The sequence below is a fragment of the Stegodyphus dumicola genome, chromosome 2 (genome assembly GCF_044657685.1).
Source record: "Stegodyphus dumicola isolate Sdum_Otavi_A_Nest chromosome 2, ASM4465768v1".
Lineage (NCBI taxonomy): Eukaryota > Metazoa > Arthropoda > Arachnida > Araneae > Eresidae > Stegodyphus > Stegodyphus dumicola.
The window spans coordinates 96,248,339-96,270,861 of NC_140769.1; the positions used below are offsets into that span (position 1 = coordinate 96,248,339).

General features: G+C 33.6%; 1 protein-coding gene across 1 annotated transcript; it reads left to right on the plus strand.

Moving 5' to 3' along the window:
* Positions 1-22,523, plus strand: LOC118180684 (uncharacterized). Its single transcript, XM_035349750.2, has 4 exons — positions 1-295; positions 17,125-17,516; positions 18,467-18,615; positions 22,298-22,523. Exons 1-4 carry the CDS (start codon positions 20-22, stop codon positions 22,441-22,443), a joined length of 963 nt encoding a protein of 320 aa, XP_035205641.1. The 5' UTR covers positions 1-19; the 3' UTR covers positions 22,444-22,523.

Genomic DNA, 22,523 nt, shown 5'->3' on the forward strand with positions numbered 1-22,523 from the left:
TTCTAATTCTTCGGCAACAATGAGGGCCCAGGGTTACACGACTTTGATTCTGCTGTTTTTGTGTACAATTTTAAAGCTACGTATTGTTCAGTCAGGTTGTCCTAAGCCTCATAAAATACATCCCTGTAGTTGTCTCAAAAGCAAGTCCATACTCGAATGTGAAGATATCACCCATGAAGATACTTTATCGACTGTCATGCAAGTGTCCAAAAAGCATAAAGTTGTTGGCGTGGAGCTGAATGCTGTGGTATTCCGGTACATACATCATGATGCATTTGATGGAACTAATATACAGGTAAACAAAGTTAAAAAAAGTAATTTATTGATTTTTAGTGGATTCAGACTTCAGATGAGAGCCAAATTAGACAGCCTTCAACGATAGCATGCCTAGATTTACTTGGATGCTTTATCATTAATTATGATGTCTTAAGCCCCTATAAATTTTAATTAGTTAATATGTTGTTAGTTGAATATATGTTATTATGCACTGGTAATGCACAGAAAACATACACTAAAATTCTGATTTGCAGGTACCGTCTTGACTTTGAATACTGTAGTTTATCAGTTGAATTAATTATTTATTTTATCGCAAATGTCAAAATCGAAAGATGATTTTTTTCTTATCCCTTAAGTATAAGACCTTCGAGGGTAATTTTTCGAAATGCGTTTTTCTTACGATTATCGGTACAATTATTTACATCAATATCTGGGCGTTTTTATAAAGACACAGCTATCAATTGAGTTGATTAAAGAAAAGATCAATAAAATTGGATCTGTATTAATGTAGATAATTAAAACATGCAGTCATTATTGAGAATAATAGGTTGCTTATGAGTAATTACACTAAAACAATGGGAATTTACTAAGAAAACTTTCAAGATCGTGCTTAGATTGTAAAGGAATTTGGGAGTGTAAAAATCATTAGAATTAAGTGTTTTAATTCCAGAGAAGGAGATAGAAAGTTTTTCTTTAAGTATAGATATCTACAAAATTTCGTTCTTTCCGAAAGGACAAAATAAAAGAATGCAGTGAGTAAATGACAGTTTCCATGTAGAAACTGCAGATTTTTCTATCACTTTCCAGAGTAGTTGAAATTTGTGTTTAGTTTTAATTTGTACCGCTTTTCTTTCAGATGACATACTTACATTTTAATTAACTTCGCGATACTAAAATCTGTTCTTTTATGCTTTATGCTGTCAGAAACTACTATATATTGGGATTTTATGCAAACAGCCAATAATCTGTAGAGCAAAATCCTAATTTGAATATTCTGGTGACATCTTTTTAACCACAGCTATTATTTTCCTACTTCATTAGCTGTAAACACTATTAATAAATCCTCAATAATTTTTTATTTTCCACTTTACTCGAATTTACATGATACACAGAATCAAAAGAAAGAAAAACGTTGTTGCAAGTTTTACAGAGTTTGGTAAAATATCTTTAAACAAATCACTAATCAATCAATGGAAAACATGAATTAACTTCGCGATGCTGCATAACTGTATTTAAAATATCGAATGATGGCACAATCTAGCGTTCGAAAAAGAGAAAGCTTTGTTATGGTCCAAGACTAAGCATAAATAATCATTCTTCCTCGAGATAAACTTACAGTAGTTGGCCAATATTTCACTGCTAAGCAATATTTATATTTTGAGAGATCTCAGTACCAGTTTCTCTTATTTTTTATTATATTCTTCCGAGAAACGCGAAAGTTAAGCACACCACTATGGAAGAAGTTATTTTGTTTTTCGAATACTTTTTTTGCAGCGGAAACTGTAGCCATATTGTCATTTATTTTAGGTACTTTCAATATACTTTATCGTTATTCAAAAACATTTAATTCTTCCTTAAAAATATAAAAGACAGTTTTATTAGTTGAGGATTCTAGATAAACATTTCTCTTAAGGTTATAAGGTATTTCTTCCTTCTTTTAGCATTCCTTCGTGGTGTAACGTTTAACGCACTCGGTACATATTTTAAAGATCCAGGTTCGCGTCCCAGCGAGAACATTACTCATTTTTCACATATCCGGCATCAAAGTAACCTAATATCCCCACAGTGGCTCCCAAGCTAAAAAAAAGGTGGTGGTTGATAATTCTTCACCACCAGGATTTAGCAATTGGGTCCCCCAATCCCCAATCGCTCTTTAAAAGGAGGAGTATATAAGATTTTGGGTTCTCCTTCTAGCATGCTTTCGTGACGTAATGGGTAGCACACTCGAAGCGTATTCGAGAGGTCCAAGTTCGAGTCTTGGCGAGGGCATTGCTCATTTTTCACATCTCCAGCATCAAAATAACCTGATGTATCTACAAGGTAACCAGAGTGTATATGCACATTTCAATTTTTATTTAATGACGTGTTATACAGCTATTGGAAATGTTACGATTTTTGTTTGCTTTCGGAACTCTTTCACGAAAGTAATAAATAACAACGAATATATTTATATTGATTACTAAAGAAGCTACACATTTTCAACCGCTAAATTTGAAAACTGACGAACCTCATAACATGCAAGATAATTTTTTTTCGCTATTAAATTAAAAGCACGGCACATCCCATGACCTTCAAATGTACATTTTCTATTTTTTATAAGATGTTATACTACCAAACTAAATCTACAATTACTGCTGAATTATCTGCATCAAAAGCTAAAATATTCAGATGAACTCCATTTTATTTTAAAGATTTAATAATGAGCTATGCTATATTAAAGCCTGAAGAATCTACTTCCAGAAGAGGGACATAAGCAGATTAATTTTAAATTTTAAAGCCATGAGATGAAAGAAAAATAACAACTGGAAACAATTTTGCATCATTGTGTAATTGATTCCATTTGTAGAAAGGCAGCTGCTTTAATGAAATCAATAACATAATTTTTTTACAGTCATTTCTTTAACAGCTGCATCCATTTTTGTTCTTGCATGCCAGTATAACCTCAGACATTTTTTATCGGTATATAAAAGTAGAGCTTTTTCTAAATAAAACAGCGGCGTGATCACTGGCATTCTGTGGCAGATTGTACTCAAGTAAAAAGCAAAACACAGGCACTCTGCATTAATAATGTTTGGTCGTATGCTTGCTATGTGTTAAATATCTTTAAAGTTTGTCCTTGGAGTTGTCGGCTCACATCCAGTGTGAGAGACCATAAAAACTATACAGGGTAGTTCTATGATAATGGGACAAACTTGGAAGCGTGGTGTAGCGTACTAAAATATGCATTTTGTGTACATGAATGTAGGGTCTAAAGAAACGCAAAAAAATGACACAGGAGGAAAAATGAATTTATTTACAAAATCAACGCAAAGCGCTTCAATGCAGCACTACAGTATTCACAAGAAATGTTCAAAAGTACGACCACCAACAGTAATACGAACTACAGCTGTGACTGGCTGACAATGCGGTAGTGAGCGGGGAGGAATGAGGAAGGTAGAGGGCGGTAGTGAGCCGGGCAAACTGCGATCCGATTGCATCGGCGGAAGAATAACTTGGTTTAGAATTACTTGGACGCAAATTTTGCGTGCGATGGATCAGGCGTGGTGGACCAGTCCGATGGCCACCCCTTTCGCCAAATTTATCTGTCGTAGATTTCTTTTAATGGGGGCATATGAAGCGCATCATTTAAGAGACTCCCATTGATTCGCTGGAGAAAATCGTTGCACGAATATCTATTGTGGCTGCAAGCGTACGCGTAATGCCTATCATTTTTCAAAGTGTTTGATGAACTCTCCTACGACGCTATCATGCATGTATTACTGTTGGTGGTCATATTTTTGAACATTTCTTCTGAATCCTGTATTGCTGCAAAGAAGCGCTTTGCGTTGATTTTGTAAATAAATTCATTTTTCCTCCCGTGTCATTTTTTGAGTTCGTGTCTTAGCATGTAACTTTAGACCCTGCATTCCTATACAAAAAATACATGTTTTAGTTTGCTCAACCACCCTCCAAGTTTGTCCCAAGATCATAGAATCACCCTGTATATGTACTTCACAGCTTGGGTCTAAGTAGATCTCGTACTAGTTCTATGTGTACACAGGAAAATTTAATTTTTCTCCAAAAGAATTAACGTTGTTTTTGTGTACACATGTATTTTAGTAGATTGACTCTTTCACCATGCAAAATAAAGAAAAAGTACCAATAATAAATGGAACTAATCGCAGACGTAATATATTTTCTTGACGAAATTATTCAGACGAAGTTCTCTGCAGGCATTTCTTGACAAGTGCACGAGTATTTTACTTTTTTCGTAGTCCCAACTAAAAAACCTTTTAAACAAGCATATGAAACTCACACGGTTTAGAGAACTCCAGGATGCAAAGGATTGTTTCCATCTTGTTTTGTGCGCATAGGCTGATGGGCGTCAGATGGCTGGTTGCTACCCTTGATGCCCAGGCGGAGAACTGGATTATGATGCTTTCAGTTGTATCTATGCAGTACGCTAACAAAATTGTTTCGTTAAAAAAGAAAGCAGTCAAAATAAAAAAAAAAGCGAACGTTTTCAGATGCCTGAACTTCCGTTTAAAAAAATAACGAATAAATGATAACTAATGATAATCGTGAGAAATTTATAAGAAAGAAAATTACTAGAAATAGAAATTCGAGCGCAAATCGGGAGCTTCCCGTCTAAACCGGGACAGTTAGCAAGTCTGTGAATGTAATCAGGCGACAGCAAAAATAGCATTTTTTTCGAAGATTGTAGTTTCTCTTGGCTTGCAGAAAAGACAGTGCATGTTTAGTTCCTGTATTCGGTCTTCACTTTATAACCAGTTACTAAAGATCTCGTCTATGAAGCAAAAGGCACATCATTTCGGAAAAAAAAGGGGGCGTCAATTCTGTAACTCCCGTTCTACTGGACCGATCGACGAAATTCAACTTACATTTTCGATGTCTCGAAAGCGCTACTTAGGATATGTATTATACACTCATGTCCATAAATTAAGGATAATTCGGAGTCACGCGGAAATCGAACTCTAAAATAAATATATCACCTAAAAAATCACTACATACATCTTCAAGAATCATATGCAAATTTCAGGAAGTAACCAGATGACACCGATGGTGCGTCACAATGACGAGAGTGTAAGAGAGTGGTATATAAGGAATACAGGCAAAGTAGTAAAATTGTTCGCAGGCGCTTTATAAGCATTTCAGTGCAATAACCGAATAGTTATGACACAAAGGACGCATTTGGATGATTTTTTAAGTGGTAGAATTATCGGCCGTCTGGAATGTGGGCGTACCCAACTGGAAGTATCAGACGAACTTGGAATCGCCCAGAGTGTCATCTCCAAGCTTTGGCAACGATTCCAAGATGATGGTAATGTGAGTAGACGTCACAGCATAGGTCGCCCCGCTGTTACAACCCCGAATGAGGACCGGTATTTGGCAGTTACTGCCAAAAGAAACAGGCAGAGTACAGCCTCAGACCTGTCTCGTCAGCTCTCTTCAGCCACTGGTAGGACAATTTCAAGGCAGACCGTGTACAGATGCTTAGGGCAGATTGGTTTATATATTCGTAGACCTGTCAGATGCGTTCCACTTACTGCAACTCACTGTCGCCTGCGGTAGCCTGGAGTAGAGAGCATGCATTGTGGACACCGCAACAGTGGGCTTGTGTGATGTTTTCCGACGAGTCCAGGTTTAGCTTGCAGTCTGATTCTCGCCGGACTTTCATATGGAGAGCTCCAGGTACCCGTTACCAACAAGAAAACATCATTGAACGACACCGTTATGGTGGTGCAGAAGTGCTCGTTTGGGGTGGAATTATTCTGGGTTCCAGAACTGACCTGCATGTTCAAATTGGAACTATGACAAGCCAAATCTATCGGGACGTCATTCTGGAACAACATGCTTCGAGGCGCCATGGGCGCACAATTTGTGTTCATGGATGACAACGCCCGTCCTCACCGTGCAAACATCGTAAGCGAATGCCTTCAATCGGGGGATATCACCCGTATGGACTGGCCAGCATTCTCACCGGACTTGAATCCAGTAGAGCACGTGTGGGATATGCTTGGCGACGAGTTGCAGCCCGTCTACCGGAACTTCGGAGAGCATTGCTTTTTGAGTGGTGTAATATCCTCAAGATCAGATCGATAATTTGATACTCAGTATGCCTAGGCGTTATACGGACTGTATTGCATCGTCTGGGAGACACACAATGTATTAACAATCATACCAACCAATATTGGTTTTTTGTAAATAGGATTTTTTGTAATTTGCTCCAGGTAGAAAAAATCGCTATTTTTTAATAATATCAAACATATAGCATCTTTTTTTGCTCTTTACCTTTTGTTTAATAAATAAGCTTTACAAATAAGTCAAATTTGCTTTGCTTCTAACTCTTCCTTTGCCTGAGTTTGCATTATCCTTAATTTATGGACATGAGTGTATTTTTACATAGCATTGTTCTAATGTAGGTAGTGTTCCATAGCATATAATCGAGAAAGTGCAGCTGGTTTTGAATTACCTAATTCAGATTTAGATTTTAACTATGTATGTAATGTATGTAAGTATGTAAATGGCAAGTATGTATGTATGTAAATGGCAACTTCACAACAAAACGACCATCTGAATTAATTGAGCAATTTTCCTGAAAATGCGTTTCAACAAATTGTTCTTCAGGTGAGAATACAGTGCCATTTGAATTTGGTACTTCTTCTAACTCTCAAAACCGTTTCAATTCGCTATCAATATTTATTTCATAAATATGCAAGTTTGAAAGTGAATTTGATTTCGTTTGAGTTTCAGGTAGTTTTCCGGATATGAGGAAACCAAAAATTGAGTTTTGAGCAATTAAATCACTTTGAGAACAAGTTATTTGTCCAGGAAGTAAAATAGAAAACAAGTAGTCAGATCCTAGAATAATATCTATCTTATCCGGAATGTGAAAATATGGATCAGCTAACTTTACATTTTCAAATGCGAAAAGTCTTTCTCATTTATTTTTTTGGCTTGAAAGCGCAGCAGTTAGTTTATCTAATACAAATGCCTTAATTGGCATTCTCATTGATGTATCATGGACTGACATCAACTCAATTTCAACGCAACCTTTTGTAACTGCGCCTTCTGACTCAGCTAAACCCTTGACAGGAAAACGCGCATTTTTTCTTTCAAATCCCAATAAATTAATACAAGATTCAGATAATAACGTTGATTCGGAACCACTATCACAAAGCATTCTAATATTACGTTTTTGACCCATCGGATCAATTACATTTACATACGCAGTTGGCAATAAGCCAAAAGTTGTTTGAACGCTATTATTTTGAATTACAGTCCCGTTTTTGTTTTCATTCGTAGACGCAATGTCTGGTATTTCATTCGCGGTTGGATTCTTTCTTTGCTGTTCTGACTGAAAACTTCTCTCAGAAAGAGACGCAGATGTGGAATAACTTTTTAACTGATTTTCACACAGAGTACTATGATGCAATAACTGGCAATAATGATAACGATGTTGAGACATACGTTCAGATTTTTTGTGCTGACTAGAAAAACAATTTAAACAACGATTGTTTTCCCTAACAAACTGATTTCTTTCTTTGACAGTTAGTGCTTTAAATATGAGGCATTTGAAAAGAAAATGATCTGATTTACAAATAATACATTTGATACTTTTGTTACCAGAAAACCTTTTAACACTAGGTTGAGTTTTTTCCCTTTCTTTTCCGTGGTAAATTTCTAAAGAGGAACATCTATCATTTATAAATTGAATAAACATTTTAAAAATAGGAAATTCCCCTTTTGCTGAAAACTCAGAGCATTGCTTACATGTTTCGTTGTCAACCTTCTGTAATAAAATATAAATTAGCCAGACATACCTTTCATTAGCTTTGGGATCAATAGATTTTAAACCTCTGATGATCTCATCAGATGTATCGGCAATTTTTCGCAAATTAATTGAGTTTGCATCAATTACACAAGATTTATCCATGAAAGTTTTTATTAGTGATGTGACCATTTGTTTTTTCTTATCATACCTAGATAATAATTTTCCCCAGGCTTCCATGTAACTATTTTCTGAAATGAGAATATGTTTAATAATAGAAGCTGGTTCATCAGTTAATAAACCCTTTAAATATTGAAATTTTTTAATATTGCTTAAATTTTCATTGTTATGCACCAATGATACATATAAGTCCTTGAAGGACATCCAGTTTCTGTAATTACCATTGAAAGACTGCATATTTATTCTCGGCAATTTAAAATTATTAGCAGTATTTGTAGTACTATAACCTGGTATTTGACGTTCATTAACATGAGTAATTTGCATATTAACAGTAACATTTAATTTCTCAAGTTCTTGTTGTAGTTTGGCTTTGGTTTCATAATATTTTTGCTCAAATTTTTCCATTTCAGAACTTTCCGGCGGAAGTTCTGCGTCTGCCTTGTCAAAATCAGAATAAATGCTTTCAAATTTTTGAAGTTTATTCATCAAATCGTGTTTTCTAATAACTGCTTATCATCATTAATGAAATTTGAAATTCTGGTAAGAGCAGCTTTCGCTCTACCTCTACTAATTTTTGCAATCTTAACCTTGTCTTCCATTACGACGTAATGGTGCAATGAGGAAAACCAAAGTCAAACTTGTAAAAAAGAAAAAAAAATACTTATCTTGCTTGGTCTTTAAATAAAGTGCGATGCTAAAAGTATCCAGTAGTATCCAATACTGTACCGAATAAAATTCGTCTATTTTTCATGATTTATTTTTTAAATTTGTATTTTAAAATAATTTTTATAAATTTTTTGAAAAAAAATTGGAATATAATCTACAGAATTTTGCCATTTACTTAAAGTAAATATATTTCTAAGCTTACTTCCAAAAAATTAGAGTTTTTTATTCAAAATTTCCTAAGATATACGTGAATTTTCATTTTGGCGCGTTTTGAAATTCGGCGAATTTATTATAAGCGATAATAACGAAAATGTAGTTTACTTACTTTGTTAAAATTATTTGAAAGTTTGGAAAGATGACTTTTTTCGCTCGTGGACAATAAAAAAGGAAAGGAAAATTGGTTGTTATAAATTAAGAAGTTGGCCAAATGAATTATTCTTGGCGCAAACTAATAAAAAAAATTGCTCCAATGTAAATTTTTAAATTTCTTCATAAATTTCTCTGCAAAAATTACAAAATTTAATACCTATGCATAATCTAAGTCGTAGAACCGAAATATTATGAAAACATTGGCCTGTCATTTATGAAAAGCCCGATTTGATGTTAAAATATCTATGTTAGAACAATGCTATATATAAATCTAACATATATTCTAAGTCGCGCTTTTGAGACATGGAAAACTCAGCCCAGTAGAACGGGAGATATAGAACTTCCCCCCTTTTTTATCGCAGTGTACGTAGGTCGTACTAATTGAAAAAAAACATACAGTTCTTCCAGTTCTTATTGATAGACGGCGCAACCATTGTAATTAATCACGAAATCAGCGATTGTACTCGTAGATAGCTGCAAAACTATTAAGATATTAAGAATTTAAACATGTGTTTGATTGATATGGCGTCCTTTTAAGAGGATGAAAAGACCTCTGTTTATAGACGAAAAAAAAATTAAAATATAAAGAATGTAATCTGGACTTTAATATGTGCCTTTATGCAATACAGAAAAAATCTGGGAAGATAAAAAAAAGTAAATTTTCAAAGTAACGTAACCTCAAATATACATTTAAGTACGAGTATTAAGATCATACATACTCTTTGAAGTGATTTCACGTACCCCCATGAATTGAGAGATTAAAACTCGAAAGCTAAATATTATACCGTATACATTTAAAATATTTATGAATAGGATAGGCTTAAATTAAGGAATTCGTATACGTGCAATATAAAAAACACTTACATTATGATTAATCTCTCCCTTTACGAGCTTCAGTACAAGAACAAACTTTTAACCATCCTTTCAATAGGAGAACGAAACCTTTAATCTTATTTTGCGTCTAGATTGAAGATCCCAACTTTCAGACTTAAAATACAAATACGTACGTACTTAAACTTAAACTCAGTCTTAAAAACTTATTTTAAGTACGTACATACTTAAACTCAGACTTACAATACGTAGTGTGCTCTCCTCAAGATTTTAAATGGAAGTTCTCCAAACCCTAGTGTTCCCCAAGAAATTACTAGAAGTTCCATAAACGTTGCATTTGTATTACCACAGAACATTTGGGGGAGATTTCCTTTATACAATACTTTGTTGATAAAAAAATATTTCTCGTATAAAATTGTCTTATTTTCTTCCATGGTCCGTTAATATTATTCTCATTTTCTCCAAATTTCATCAAAATTTTCCACGTGATCTTTTTCTTTAATATTATTAACGTTCCTTCATTCATGAAAATAATTAAAAAATTATGCAATTTAAATAAATTAAATTTAATAACTTCAGAAAATTATTTAGCCCAAAAGGGGGATATTATTATCGAAATGGGATTTTATGTCAGTTCACTATAAACAGCGAAACAGGATTCAAATCGTTGCCACCGAATATCATAGCCAAATATTATTTTTAAAGAAACTAACTAATGAAGAATCTGCATATATTGACGTATGTTACTCGAAGTATGAAAAACGAAGGTACCTAAAACCATCAAATTTTGAATAATGTAATTCTCCACCCGAACATGTGCACCTGGAAGTCCGAATTTTTAATTTCGAATATCATATTTTATATTTTGTGAAACGTAAATGAATTTTGAATTAACAAATTCAACGTTTTGAAAGCAAGCAGTGGCAACAGGAATAAAACATTTTTAAGTAAGGAATAAAACTGTAAAGAATAAAGCGTTTTTAACTCTGGGGCGTCAGATTGTGTATCGGGAATTTTAAAGATATACTGTTTTTAAATACTTTATAATTTTGCTGTTGAAATGAATTTTATGTGGCGTAAGGGCGAAGAACATAATATTTAAGAAATAAAATTAACACATAAAAACGTTGATAATATAAGACTAAAAGAGGTTTTGCAAGCCATCTTACTACGAAAACTAAACATCGATATGATCAACTGAGGAAAGACTGATAAAGAAGAAAAACGTATGCCGATACTTAGGACGCCATCAGTAATTCTAGGACGACATATGCTATGCTGCTTTTAAAATTTTTGTAAGTTTACTGTTGAATTGTATATGAACTAATACTGAAAAAATGCTGAATAATAATGCTTAAAAGATCCCCCCTCCCCGAAAAATCTGAAAGCTTTCGGATTTTACATTACGCCCAAAGGGGCGTTTTTTAAACGTTTTGTGTGTTACCTTTATTTATTAAATATCATGTTCTTCGCACTTAAACCATAAAATTCAATTCAACGTCAATATCGCAAAATAATTTAAAAATGAGTATATGAGTTTATATTTAGAATTTCCAATACACAGTCTCGAGGGCACTGGAGATATTTTCCCCCTTTTCCGTACAGTGTTGCCATTGCTTGGTTTGAAATCGTTGAGTTTCTTAATCAGAAAGACATAAATGCTTTAAAAATATGAAATAGGTAATAAAACAAATTCCAGATTTGGGCTTCCAGTTGCCCATATTCAGGTGGACACGTACGTTATTCAAAATTTGATGGCTCTGGGTACCGTTATTTTATCACAATACGAGAAACATACATACGTTATGCAAATTCGTCATTATTTAATTTCTTTAAATATAACATAATATTTGGTGGCAACAATTTGAAAAGTGAAACGGACATTTAAAGTTTTCAATGCAAAATGCCAAAACGAAATTAATAACACTTCTGGGCTAATAAAACAGTATTAAAAGAAATTTATAGTCATAATATTTCGCATAGGAATCTCAAAAATATTATTCTTTTAAAACCTACTCCGCTTAACTGATTTCTCACGTTATTTTCAGATAAGCTTTACATTTACTTTGAAAACTTTTAAAATGCGTTAGAAAAGATATGTCAAGAGAAATAATACTAGTTTCAGGTGTTTGATAAGCATATGGTTATTATCGGTGAGAAGCATCTGGTAGTTCCAAAGTTCATTCAGTTGATTATTTGATTTCCTGTGTTAGCAGGCGCAGTAAGTGTATCATTAAAGCAAAATTCAAGATTTTTTTCTATTAAAAGAAATGTACTACAGGTATATCTAAAGAAATTACAGAAAAAATAACATTTAAAAAATGTATTCGCAATATTAGATAAGTTCTAATGCCTCCCCTTTCTTCTTCCTAATTATCTTACTTGAGAAAATTAATGATAATACAATACAATATATTTAGCCCAATTTCAATCAACAATTACCGATTTTTTCATACATTACTCTGAACCTCAACAATCATATAGTTTACAATATAATTTAAATCAAATCTCTATAAATAAATAAATTAAAAAAATAATATTAAGCAGACATAATCCTTTTAATTCAAACAATTAGACACATTTATTACTTTTAAACCTTATTTACCTGTGTAAAAAAATTACGTTTTATCTATTGTATTGGCAATTTACACATGCAAGTGAATATATAAAAGCTGCAATTAAATTACGCATAAATCTCATTTCAATAAATTTTCGAGCATATCAATTCATGATATGTTTCTTTTCAAAACAATAAAGAATTTCTTTCTTAAAACAGCAAAAAGTTCTGTCCACTGAATTCTCTTGTGGTTAACTGAGAGTCCGGCTAAAGGTCAGAACATCCAGAGTTCGAATGTCGGTTAGAGCATAAGTGATTTTTCCCGTATCTTACTTCAAAAAGGCCTAAGAGACTGGACACAGGAAGTATTAGAATTATATACAATAAATATTCGAAAAGAGTAATAGATTCTAAACAGTTCAGATTATTTGAGGTAATGAGGAATTATGATAAAGCGACTTTTAATTATAAATTAAAAATTAGAGGTGTAAATTTTAAGATTTCATATTGTTTCTTCTCCTTTTCCTGCCTTGATGAATTTAATGGTATGTTAAAGGGAAAAAATACATGTTCACACTTCTTCAGTTGTTATACTCGTAATGTGCACAATAGTTTTACGTACAATAATAATTTACGGGGTGTCAAAGGACACTCTGACACATGGCTACGTCATCATTGCTTCTAAGTTTTGTTTCCAGAGTTAATTTCTATAATACTATTACATCTAAGTTCGCTTCATTATATATATATATATAATGAACTTGGTTGTAACGAAAGATTTCCAGCAAAAACGTTCTTAAAGAAAATGTGAAAGCAGTAATTTTACTGCGGGTAGTAATCACTACCCAAGTCTATGATTTTCTGCCAGCGTTTTGGTAGTTTTTCAAAGCCTTCGGCCCAAAAATATGGTGCCCGCAAGTCCAAAAACAGATCAATCTCATTTCCGATGTCCTGTACAGAATGGATGATAGCACCAGCAAGATGCAGCTGCAGGTGTGAAAACAGGTAGAGTTCCGAAGGAGCGATTTCGGGGCTATATCGTGTGTGTGGCAAAGGATACCATTCGAGACCGTACAGAGTCCAGCTGGTGAATTCAGATACATGCGGTCTTGCATTATCTTGATTGAACATAACCTTTTTGCGCCGGAATCCACTTCGATGTTTTGCCTTCATAGACTAACATCACCTTGCTGTCGAGGGTTTTACCTTTTCCAGATACTCCTTGTGGATAATACAGCGACAGTCCCACCAGATATAAAGCATGATCTTTTTGTTACGCGTTCTGCAAATCGATTATGCTGCCGACGGGCGAACCGGGCGCAGGTCAATCTCCTTTTCTGCCTGTGTTGTTAAGTAAATCTACTTTACGTCATAAGTGACGATCCGGTTCAGAAGTTTGCCCTTGCGTTAGTATTTGAGCAGATTAATGCAGGCGCGAGCACGCCTGCCCTTTATCTGCTTGAGTCAGCTCATGCGGCACCCAGAGATTGAACTTGTACGTGAAGTTTATGCAACGCATAGCGCGATTAATGGACATGGTACTAACGTCGAACTCCTTAGTAAGTTCTCGAGTGGGTACATAATGTTTTTCTTCCACAAGTTCTCACTGGGCCTTGTCAATATCAATAGGCCAGCCAGAGCGCTATACTTCTTGAATGTCATAATTCGTGTTTTGGAACTTATATTACCAAACATTCACAGTGTCATATGATACGACATTATTAGTACTTAAAGCTAATTTAGTGACATTCTGTAGCTCAGAAGTGGAAATAAATGATGATTCTAATCTGGTAGCTTGATAGTTCCATTTCGGACACCTGTACTTAATGATAAAGATATTTTTTTTAACAAATTTCACAACACGGTGATCTAAAACAAATCTCATTCTTTCAAATGCTAAAAATCGTTTGATCAAAAATACGATTAAACAAGCCTCCGCGAACTATTAGCCCCGACGATATTTGTGGTGGCGAGAAACTTTTGTTTCAATCCGATATATATATAAAGCAAACTGAAGCAACATCCCTGAAGAGTCCTGCACTCTTTCTTGGATATTCCTCAGTCTTAAGAAAATAAAAGTTGTTTATTATGTTTGTTAATCTTACTGTTCTCTCAATAATTACAGCACTCCTCCCTAAATTTGCGATTCTAAAATTTTGCTTTGTTTTGCAGGACAAGTTCTTTTAATGCTTAGTGTAGTTACAAATAACGATAATTGAATAAAGAAGTTGTGATAGCATGCTAAGACAAACCTAATTTGCATGTTATGTAAACAGTAATTACTCGATTATGCTTTTATAAATAGAAAAAATATAAAGTTAAATGCGTTATTTTTCTTTTTAATATTGATTTAGAAAAATCGATACAGAATTAATAATTTATTTATAACTTTGTTCTCATTTTCATTGCATTTCACAGAATTTGTAGAAAATCCATTCATTTAAATTTTTACCGGGCTTTCAGCAATTTATTAACATAAAGTATGTCCACTGAAATCCTAGAAGAACATATACACCAGCCTAATACTTCATAAGTTCACCTCTTGGTAGTAACTACAGAGTTACAACTCTGTGAACTTGTTGAGCGAGTGTTATGTAGGTATTGAGCATTATACCCTTTTCACAGCGATCTATAGTTCTGTTGCATTCCGAAATAATGTGATTTCTTACGCTTCAAAGCACATTACATAATATCCCATATACGTTATAGTGTTGATGCTAGGTGATTTAGCTTCCCATGGCATAATCCAAATTCAGGTAGGAAATTCTCTGAATTAAATTTATAATAACCTGAGCGCAAATTATAACAATAATTAATACTATGTCCTCAAAACATATAGTATGTCTGACATTGATCAGTTTGAGACTTTGCATATTTTAACAGCCAAGTGTTCTTTGATTTCACCGCAATCTTAGGTTAGAACATGAGAAACAACAATTATCCAAATTTTATTCATATCAATCGAGTATAGCAGTATTTCACTTTAAAGAAAGTTTGCTAGTTTCCTAGAATACGAAAAATGGGCACTGTGCTAAATTACATAGAAAAGAAAATATTCAAGCAATATTGATGATTTGCTTATTAATTCTAATACTCCTTTTCTAAATAACAAAATGCATTACTTTGCATCATCGTACTTACATAAAAATGTCTTACACTCCAGCTTGGTACTTACGTATTATCGCAACCAAGTTGGCGCTATTTGTAAGTTTGAGTAAAAAAGTATGAATAGAAAGAAAATGTACATTTATTAATTACAGATAATTTTTAATACAGTTTTTTATATCATTTTGTTTTAAAATATAAAATAGCAATTAAACCTTTCCGATTTCGAATTTGAATAACTTGCAGAGTTATTTTTTCGGCGGAAATCTTTTGGCTATTGCTTTTAGCACTGATTGAAAACCGTATTCGCCATAACCATGTACACGTCGACTTATTTTTACTTAAAAAGAACATCTCAGAATTGCACAAAAATGGCATTGCGCACACTCTTGACTTTATCCATGTACACTGCTATTTTCTCATAAATTACAAAAATTTGCACGAAAACGCAGGCAAATTTTGTGAATCTCCACATGCTCTTTTTACAAAACTACGTATAACACGTATGGTTGCCGTAAGTAGGGTCGCCAAATTTCGCAATTTATGCGAATTTTGGCCTGGTTACGTTAATACGTAAGTACCTTAAACTTTTTTTGCTATATTTTAGATAACTATGGAGAGACTCCAGAACGATATGCCTAAGATAAGGAATAACTTAACAAAGTACAGGGTAGGTCAAATAAAGGTGACCCGGGAAAGAGAGTAAGTCTGTTCTCCGGGCCACTTTTATTTGCGGTGGCTGACATTATATACATGGGGGAAAACTATGAAAACGACTTGCAACCAGCTGGATTGAATAACTAGTGTTCAACGGGTTTACCGACTTAACTCCTGGTGATTTGGTTTCGTTTATTCAACTACGGCAAAGCACTCGAGGGCTATCTGCCTAAGGGAAGGGATGCATCCATGGAGGATTTTCTAAGGAAAACTGGTATACATGTTAAACTCGGGGAAACTCCGAAAACGCCTATGCAGCCAGCCCATTCGCCGGATTCGAAACTCTGACCAGTTTGGTTTGGTTTGTGTAACTGTGGCAAAGCCTCAAGAGCTATCTGTCTAAGGGAAGGGATGCCTTAGTGGAGGACTTTCTAATTGAAACTAGCTCGAAACTCTGACCGAATTACCAGTGTTCAGCGATTTTACCGGTCGCTGAGTACTGTCGAGCCCACCAGCGTTAGCTGCTGGTGGACTCCACTTAAACTGAAACGTTCATCTCATGTAACGTTCTCTTATAACACAGCTTCGTATTTAAAAAATGTGTAATACAATGTTTCTTAGTTGCACACCTGTTAAATGCATTACTATTTCGTATACGGTAGACTCTTTTAAACTCATTAGAATTACTTTTTTGCAACAAAATGTTGGTAAATTTTCACAATTCAGCCAATATTCATCATGAATTTTCAGCCAATTTTCAATAATTCAGGGCTCCTGAACACAGCTTTGTTTTTAGTACAAGATTACTAGAGTTACGACTAATAAATACAGCTTGATTTTTATTCGAGGAGTTCGTACAAATAAATATTGTTTTATATAGGCAATGCTGGACTAGTCTGTTTACAAAATTAGTAATTATTAAATAATTGAATATTTCACATTTAAAGCCTTTAATTTTTTTGTGCACAGCCTAATTAATGTTTGCTTTTAGTCTTTAGTGATCACCAACTCCAGCATCATATCTTTGAGCGACACAGATTATGCTTTCAAAGGCCTGGAGGAAAGTCTGAAAGTACTCAAAATCAAGAACTGCTCATATGTCAACAGCTGGGACTGGACGCAACTTAGAAACCTTCTCAAACTCGAAGAATTAGAGATTTCGAATTCTGAGCTTCTGGAGCTGACAGAAGAGTTTCTAAAGATTTCCAATCAACCACTGGTAGAACTCGATTTTCGAGAGAATCATATTCAGTGGTTACCTAACAACGCATTTGCAAGTTTCAAAAAGTTAGAACGTTTGAAAATAGGCAAAAATGATATATCAGTTCTAAAGCGATCGATGTTTCCAAAACCTGCCAAGAAGCTTCAGACTCTTGGACTCAGGTAAGATCTTCAAGCTGTTCTAACCATATACTTTCTCCTCCTGTTAAAAAGCAAAACTTCACTTTTATTTCAAAGCTTCACTTATTATTTCAACATTGTAGAATGTATATGAATTGATGAAATACTAGTTTAATTTTCATACTGGAATTTCCTGGACAGAGTACACTTATGTACTGCACAATTATGCTAACAGTAAATGCGGTTCAAAGTAAACGAATTAATAATTTGTAGATTGTTTTTCTGTAAATTAATTAAAGTTTTTAAACCTTACCAAGGAGTTAAAAAGAGTTATCACTCCGTCTGTGAAATAACAATCGAATTTTAAAAGGTTTAAATAAACTTATTTATTAACAATTTGAAACTGAACAAAGGTACGACTGGTGTACACATTAAAACTCTGGACTATCATTTAACTATTTAACAGAAAGTTGAACTTGAACTCGATGCTAGAAACTACAATACGAACAATATAACCAAGCATTAGCTCAATTTATTAAGTACACAATTTACTTCGGATAGCAAATTGGCTAATGCTAGATGTTTATTGAGGCAAATATAAATAGTGCTATGAACAGCCGCCGTTACCAAAAGCCTTTCAGAAACTCCGACTTAAATACTCTTAATTGATTTACTTCCTTTTGAGAGCTAATGAATTGAAGGTCCAAATCATAAAAAAAGTTTAATTTATATAAAATATTCTTTACAAATTGACAACACAATCCAGATTTTAGGAATTAACTGTAAATCAAAATACTAAGAATGGACTGAATAACTAAAAGGAATTGCTTTATTGAATAAAATCTCAGGCATAGTGAAAGAAAATACACATGAATTTTCTAAAAATTCATTGAAATGTCAGCAAAATTTTATTTCGTTGCTTATTTTAGCCTAATTGATTAGTTTAAATTTTGAGAATTTGAAATACAGGATTATATATATCTATTTCGCAGTTATAATCACATCAAAGAATTACCCGAAGACATATTTAGCGACATGCCAGCTCTCAAGTTCTTATACCTGGAATCCAATCCAATCCGTGTACTGGATGAAAGGGTTTTCAAACCCATTTGGAAGCAAATAAAAATGTTCATTATGTATCGTAAGTAAAGCCGTTTAAATTCTCAATTATTTCCACTTTCTGTATTAAGAAGTATTATTTATGTACAAGCCTGTTCGAGACATTACCTGATGCCGTAGTATTTTTTTGATACCTCCTTATTGTAGAGACCACCAAAATTTAATTGCTAATCAATCGAGATGCGTCGCTTTTTCGAATGGCTCAGACTGTCTTTTAGCACCTATAGACAGATTTGTATTGTCGATATGGAAGTGAGCGTTGTTTTATCGATTACAGTGGAACTCCAATTACAGTCCGTTTACAGTGGGACCAGACCCCATTCGCATAATCAAAAATTCGGATAATTGGATTTTTTCCAAAGAAAGGTTCTACGCACACTTTAATTAACTACTGTATGTTGATAATGGAAGAAAACACTATTTTTAAAGTAAAAGAGGTTTTAATTAATTAAAATGAAAAGGCGACACTTTTATGTACATGTTATATAGCGTACTGTACATTACTTAAAAGTGCTGAAAGTCATTGCTTGCTGAACATCTCGGTCAAAATAAGCTGTTTGACTGTCTTCATCCATTTTCGGGCAGCCAAATCGCGCTTCTGCTTGACAGTGCGAAAGTGCATGCGGCCACACTCGGGTTGACGCTTCACCCAAAGAACGTCTATGTACAATACATATTATTTGGCTCCATCCACTTCAGCGTAGTTTTAAGGCCTGCAAACGTGTTAGTTTCAACTTCGACATTAAGGTAATCTTCTTCCTCGACACTTTCTCTCACCCTTTCAATATATTCATCATTTAGAATTTGAAACCCAGGGTCTGACGAATCATACACCATCCATTCTGCTGTATCCTCAGCACTAACTTCTGAACATCCAAGAATTTTTAAAAGAATGTTTCTTAATTCCTCAAGTGACACGTCATTCTTATCTTCTCCTGTCTCTTCTCTTTCCTCTACTTGAGCTTCTTTTTCCTTTTTTCTCCTTTTCCTTCTCTTCTTCAGCTGATTCTGAAAGCGATACAAATAATCAGCGATTTGGATAGTCGGAGTTCGGCTAACTGAAGTTGTACTGTACTTTCAAATAAATAAAATTCGATGATTATTTTCCTAAAGCGCTCGGTCTACCATTTGTAATTATTATTTTAAATCGTACATATGCAATCACTAGATTATATCTATTTTATAAGCATGCGTTATTCATGAAAAGATGCGGATCTGCTTTGCTTTGACTAAATACTCTTGAGCATATTTTCAGTTTCAATACTTCAGCTCCTAACGGTTTGCTCAAGACCATAAATCGACTTCTTTAATCCTCTTTCAAGCGTATAAAATTCATAAAAGCGTAAAAAAAATTAAAAAATTTAAATCTGAAAGTTTTAGATTTTATCGATCGCCCAAAAGTGGTAACCAATTTCATTCTGTCGATCTAGCTTTATTATCAAGCATCATTTTTTCGCATTGACGCCATATGCAATTCACCAGTTAAAATTACAAAATATTTATCAGCCGCATAGCAGCATATGTTTATAATTGCGAATATGGCATACATTTTTTTGTTTTTTCAGTTATCAATGTTCATTTTTCTTAGTAAGATGGCTAACGAATTTTTTTTTTATAAAGACAATCCATTTTATAGTTTACTCTCTATTGCTGATATAAACGAGTTGTAAGAAGTTGGCAAATAACATGGTAAAATTGCTATCAAGTTATTTTCTTTAATTTTTTCACCTTTACTATACAGTATTTCAGCCAAATTTAATACTGCTTTAAATGCGTTCCTGTATTTCCAGAGTTATATTATTTCTATTTATAATTTCCTAAGAAAAAACAGTTTGTTAAATTTACATGTTCATAAACTGATGTTAACTTATGTTATACGTCTTTGGAAAATTATTTATTGTGTTAAAAAAGGAATAGTTTATGAATCTGAAATATTTAGGCAAATTAAAGCTTTAACTTTCCTGTTATTCTTTAAAATAAATATCACAATCAGTTTTAGATTTTTCTCTCAAACACAAGTGCTTCTAAATCTTCTTTTATTAGAAGTTGTTCTATTTTAAATTTCCGAACTGAATATAACTGAATTTGTTAATTTTTTAATGTGAACTGATTCTTTCAGAATAGCCATTAATACTGGTTACGATTACTTGTAATCCTTCAGAATAGCCATTATTACTGGCTACAATAACTTTTTATCCTTCAGAATAGCCATTATTACTGGTGACAATTACTTTTAATCCTTCAGAATAGCCATTATTAATGGTTACAATTATTTTTAATCCTTGTAAATAGTTATAGTCAGCAACAAGAAAAGTTTTAATACTTTACAGGAATCCTCCTAAAATACAATATTTTAGACTTTTATAGGAGCATTTTCAAAAACAAATTTCTCAAGTAATTTTAGTCTTATAATCTCTGATGTCTGTGCAGGCTTTTGAGTAAGTACATTTAAAAAAAAGTCACAAGTTCTAATAACCATGAAATCTTTATTCTAACAATGAATGAGACATGTGGGTCCTGTAACGATGATTCGAGGCGATCAGATCGTTTTTTCTATGTAATATCATCCATTTCTAGCGCCATATTCAGAGCCGGTTAACGCCGTAAGCTATTTGAGATATGGCACTCTTTATAAGTCTGTCATACTGTACCTTAATACTATATTTATACAATATTTTAATTTTGGGGGGTCCTTGTGTTGCTTATATGTAAAACTTGCACTAGCCATATTCATCTGGTACACAGCATTGCCAACGAAACGCAGAAGCACTCTCTTGTGCAGCTCCAACTACCGCTATATGCGGAGAATGCTGCACGTTCACTCTACTAAATGGCCCACCAGCGGCCGAGCGGTAAAGTCGCCGAACACTGGTAGTTGGGCCCGAAGTTTGAATCCTGCGAACGGGTTGGCTGCATGCAACGTCGTGTTCCCCATGTGTAACGTGTATACGAGCCAGTTTCCCTTAGAAAGGCCTCCACGAAGGCATTCCTCCATTTAGACAGATAGCCCTAGTGTGCTTTGCCATAATTAAATAAACCAAAAAATCAAATCTCTCTACTAAATATATATCGCAATCCTAGCACTATTGTTTAACTGATAGAATAGCTATTTTTTTTTTTTTTTTACATTTCAGAAATTCTAAAGAAAAATATCCGAAAATTTGTTTTTTTCATATTTAATGCATAGCTTATTGAAACCAGGACCAATGCATCTTTCGCTCTATCAATGAACAAGCATCACTTTTACCAGTTCAGCATATTATTTGATTATCGATGAGAATGAACAACAACATTAAACTGAGCAAGAGTTAAAACGGTTATATGAATGATGTTAAGTAAGAACTAAGGAAAACTTTTCGTTTTGATAATATAATAGGGATTTATTTGTTTCCACAAGTTTGCTAAATATCATTCGTGTTTTAAGTGATAATTTTCAGAAAGTTGTATTAAATAATTTCCAACCTTTTACTTCTCGATTAATTTATTAGCAATTATTCACATTCTTTTAACATTCTCTTCAGTACTCAGAAACACAACTGGCCTGAAAATAGAAGAAATACTAGAAATTTGATTTTTCATATGATATGTGTAATCTAAATTTCTGGAATTAATTTTCAGTGTACTTATACTGTTATAATTCTAGCATTTAATTTAAAAGAACTTTACAATTATGCATAATTTTAATGATTTTTGCTTTATTTCAGAGAATCTTCTCATATGTGATTGCCGATTAATGTGGTTGACGGAAATGAATCATAAGCTAAAATTTATTCACGGCACATGCAGCGCTCCACCTCGGCTAAAAGGCAGAAATATATTGTCTTTGGAACCTGATGAATTATGGTGTTAAAGTTGTTTAATTATTCCAGCTTTATCGAGATCGGAAAGTTAAAAATCCAATGAAATAAATAATTTTATTTTTCAAATGTC

Bases quoted from the DNA above. Each gene is read 5' to 3' on its own strand.
- LOC118180684 (XM_035349750.2), top strand. From the start codon at position 20: ATGAGGGCCCAGGGTTACACGACTTTGATTCTGCTGTTTTTGTGTACA. The intron at 296-17,124 runs GTAAACAAAGTT...GTTTGCTTTTAG, and splicing joins TTGATGGAACTAATATACAG to TCTTTAGTGATCACCAACTC. The intron at 18,616-22,297 runs GTAAGTAAAGCC...GCTTTATTTCAG, and splicing joins AAAAATGTTCATTATGTATC to AGAATCTTCTCATATGTGAT.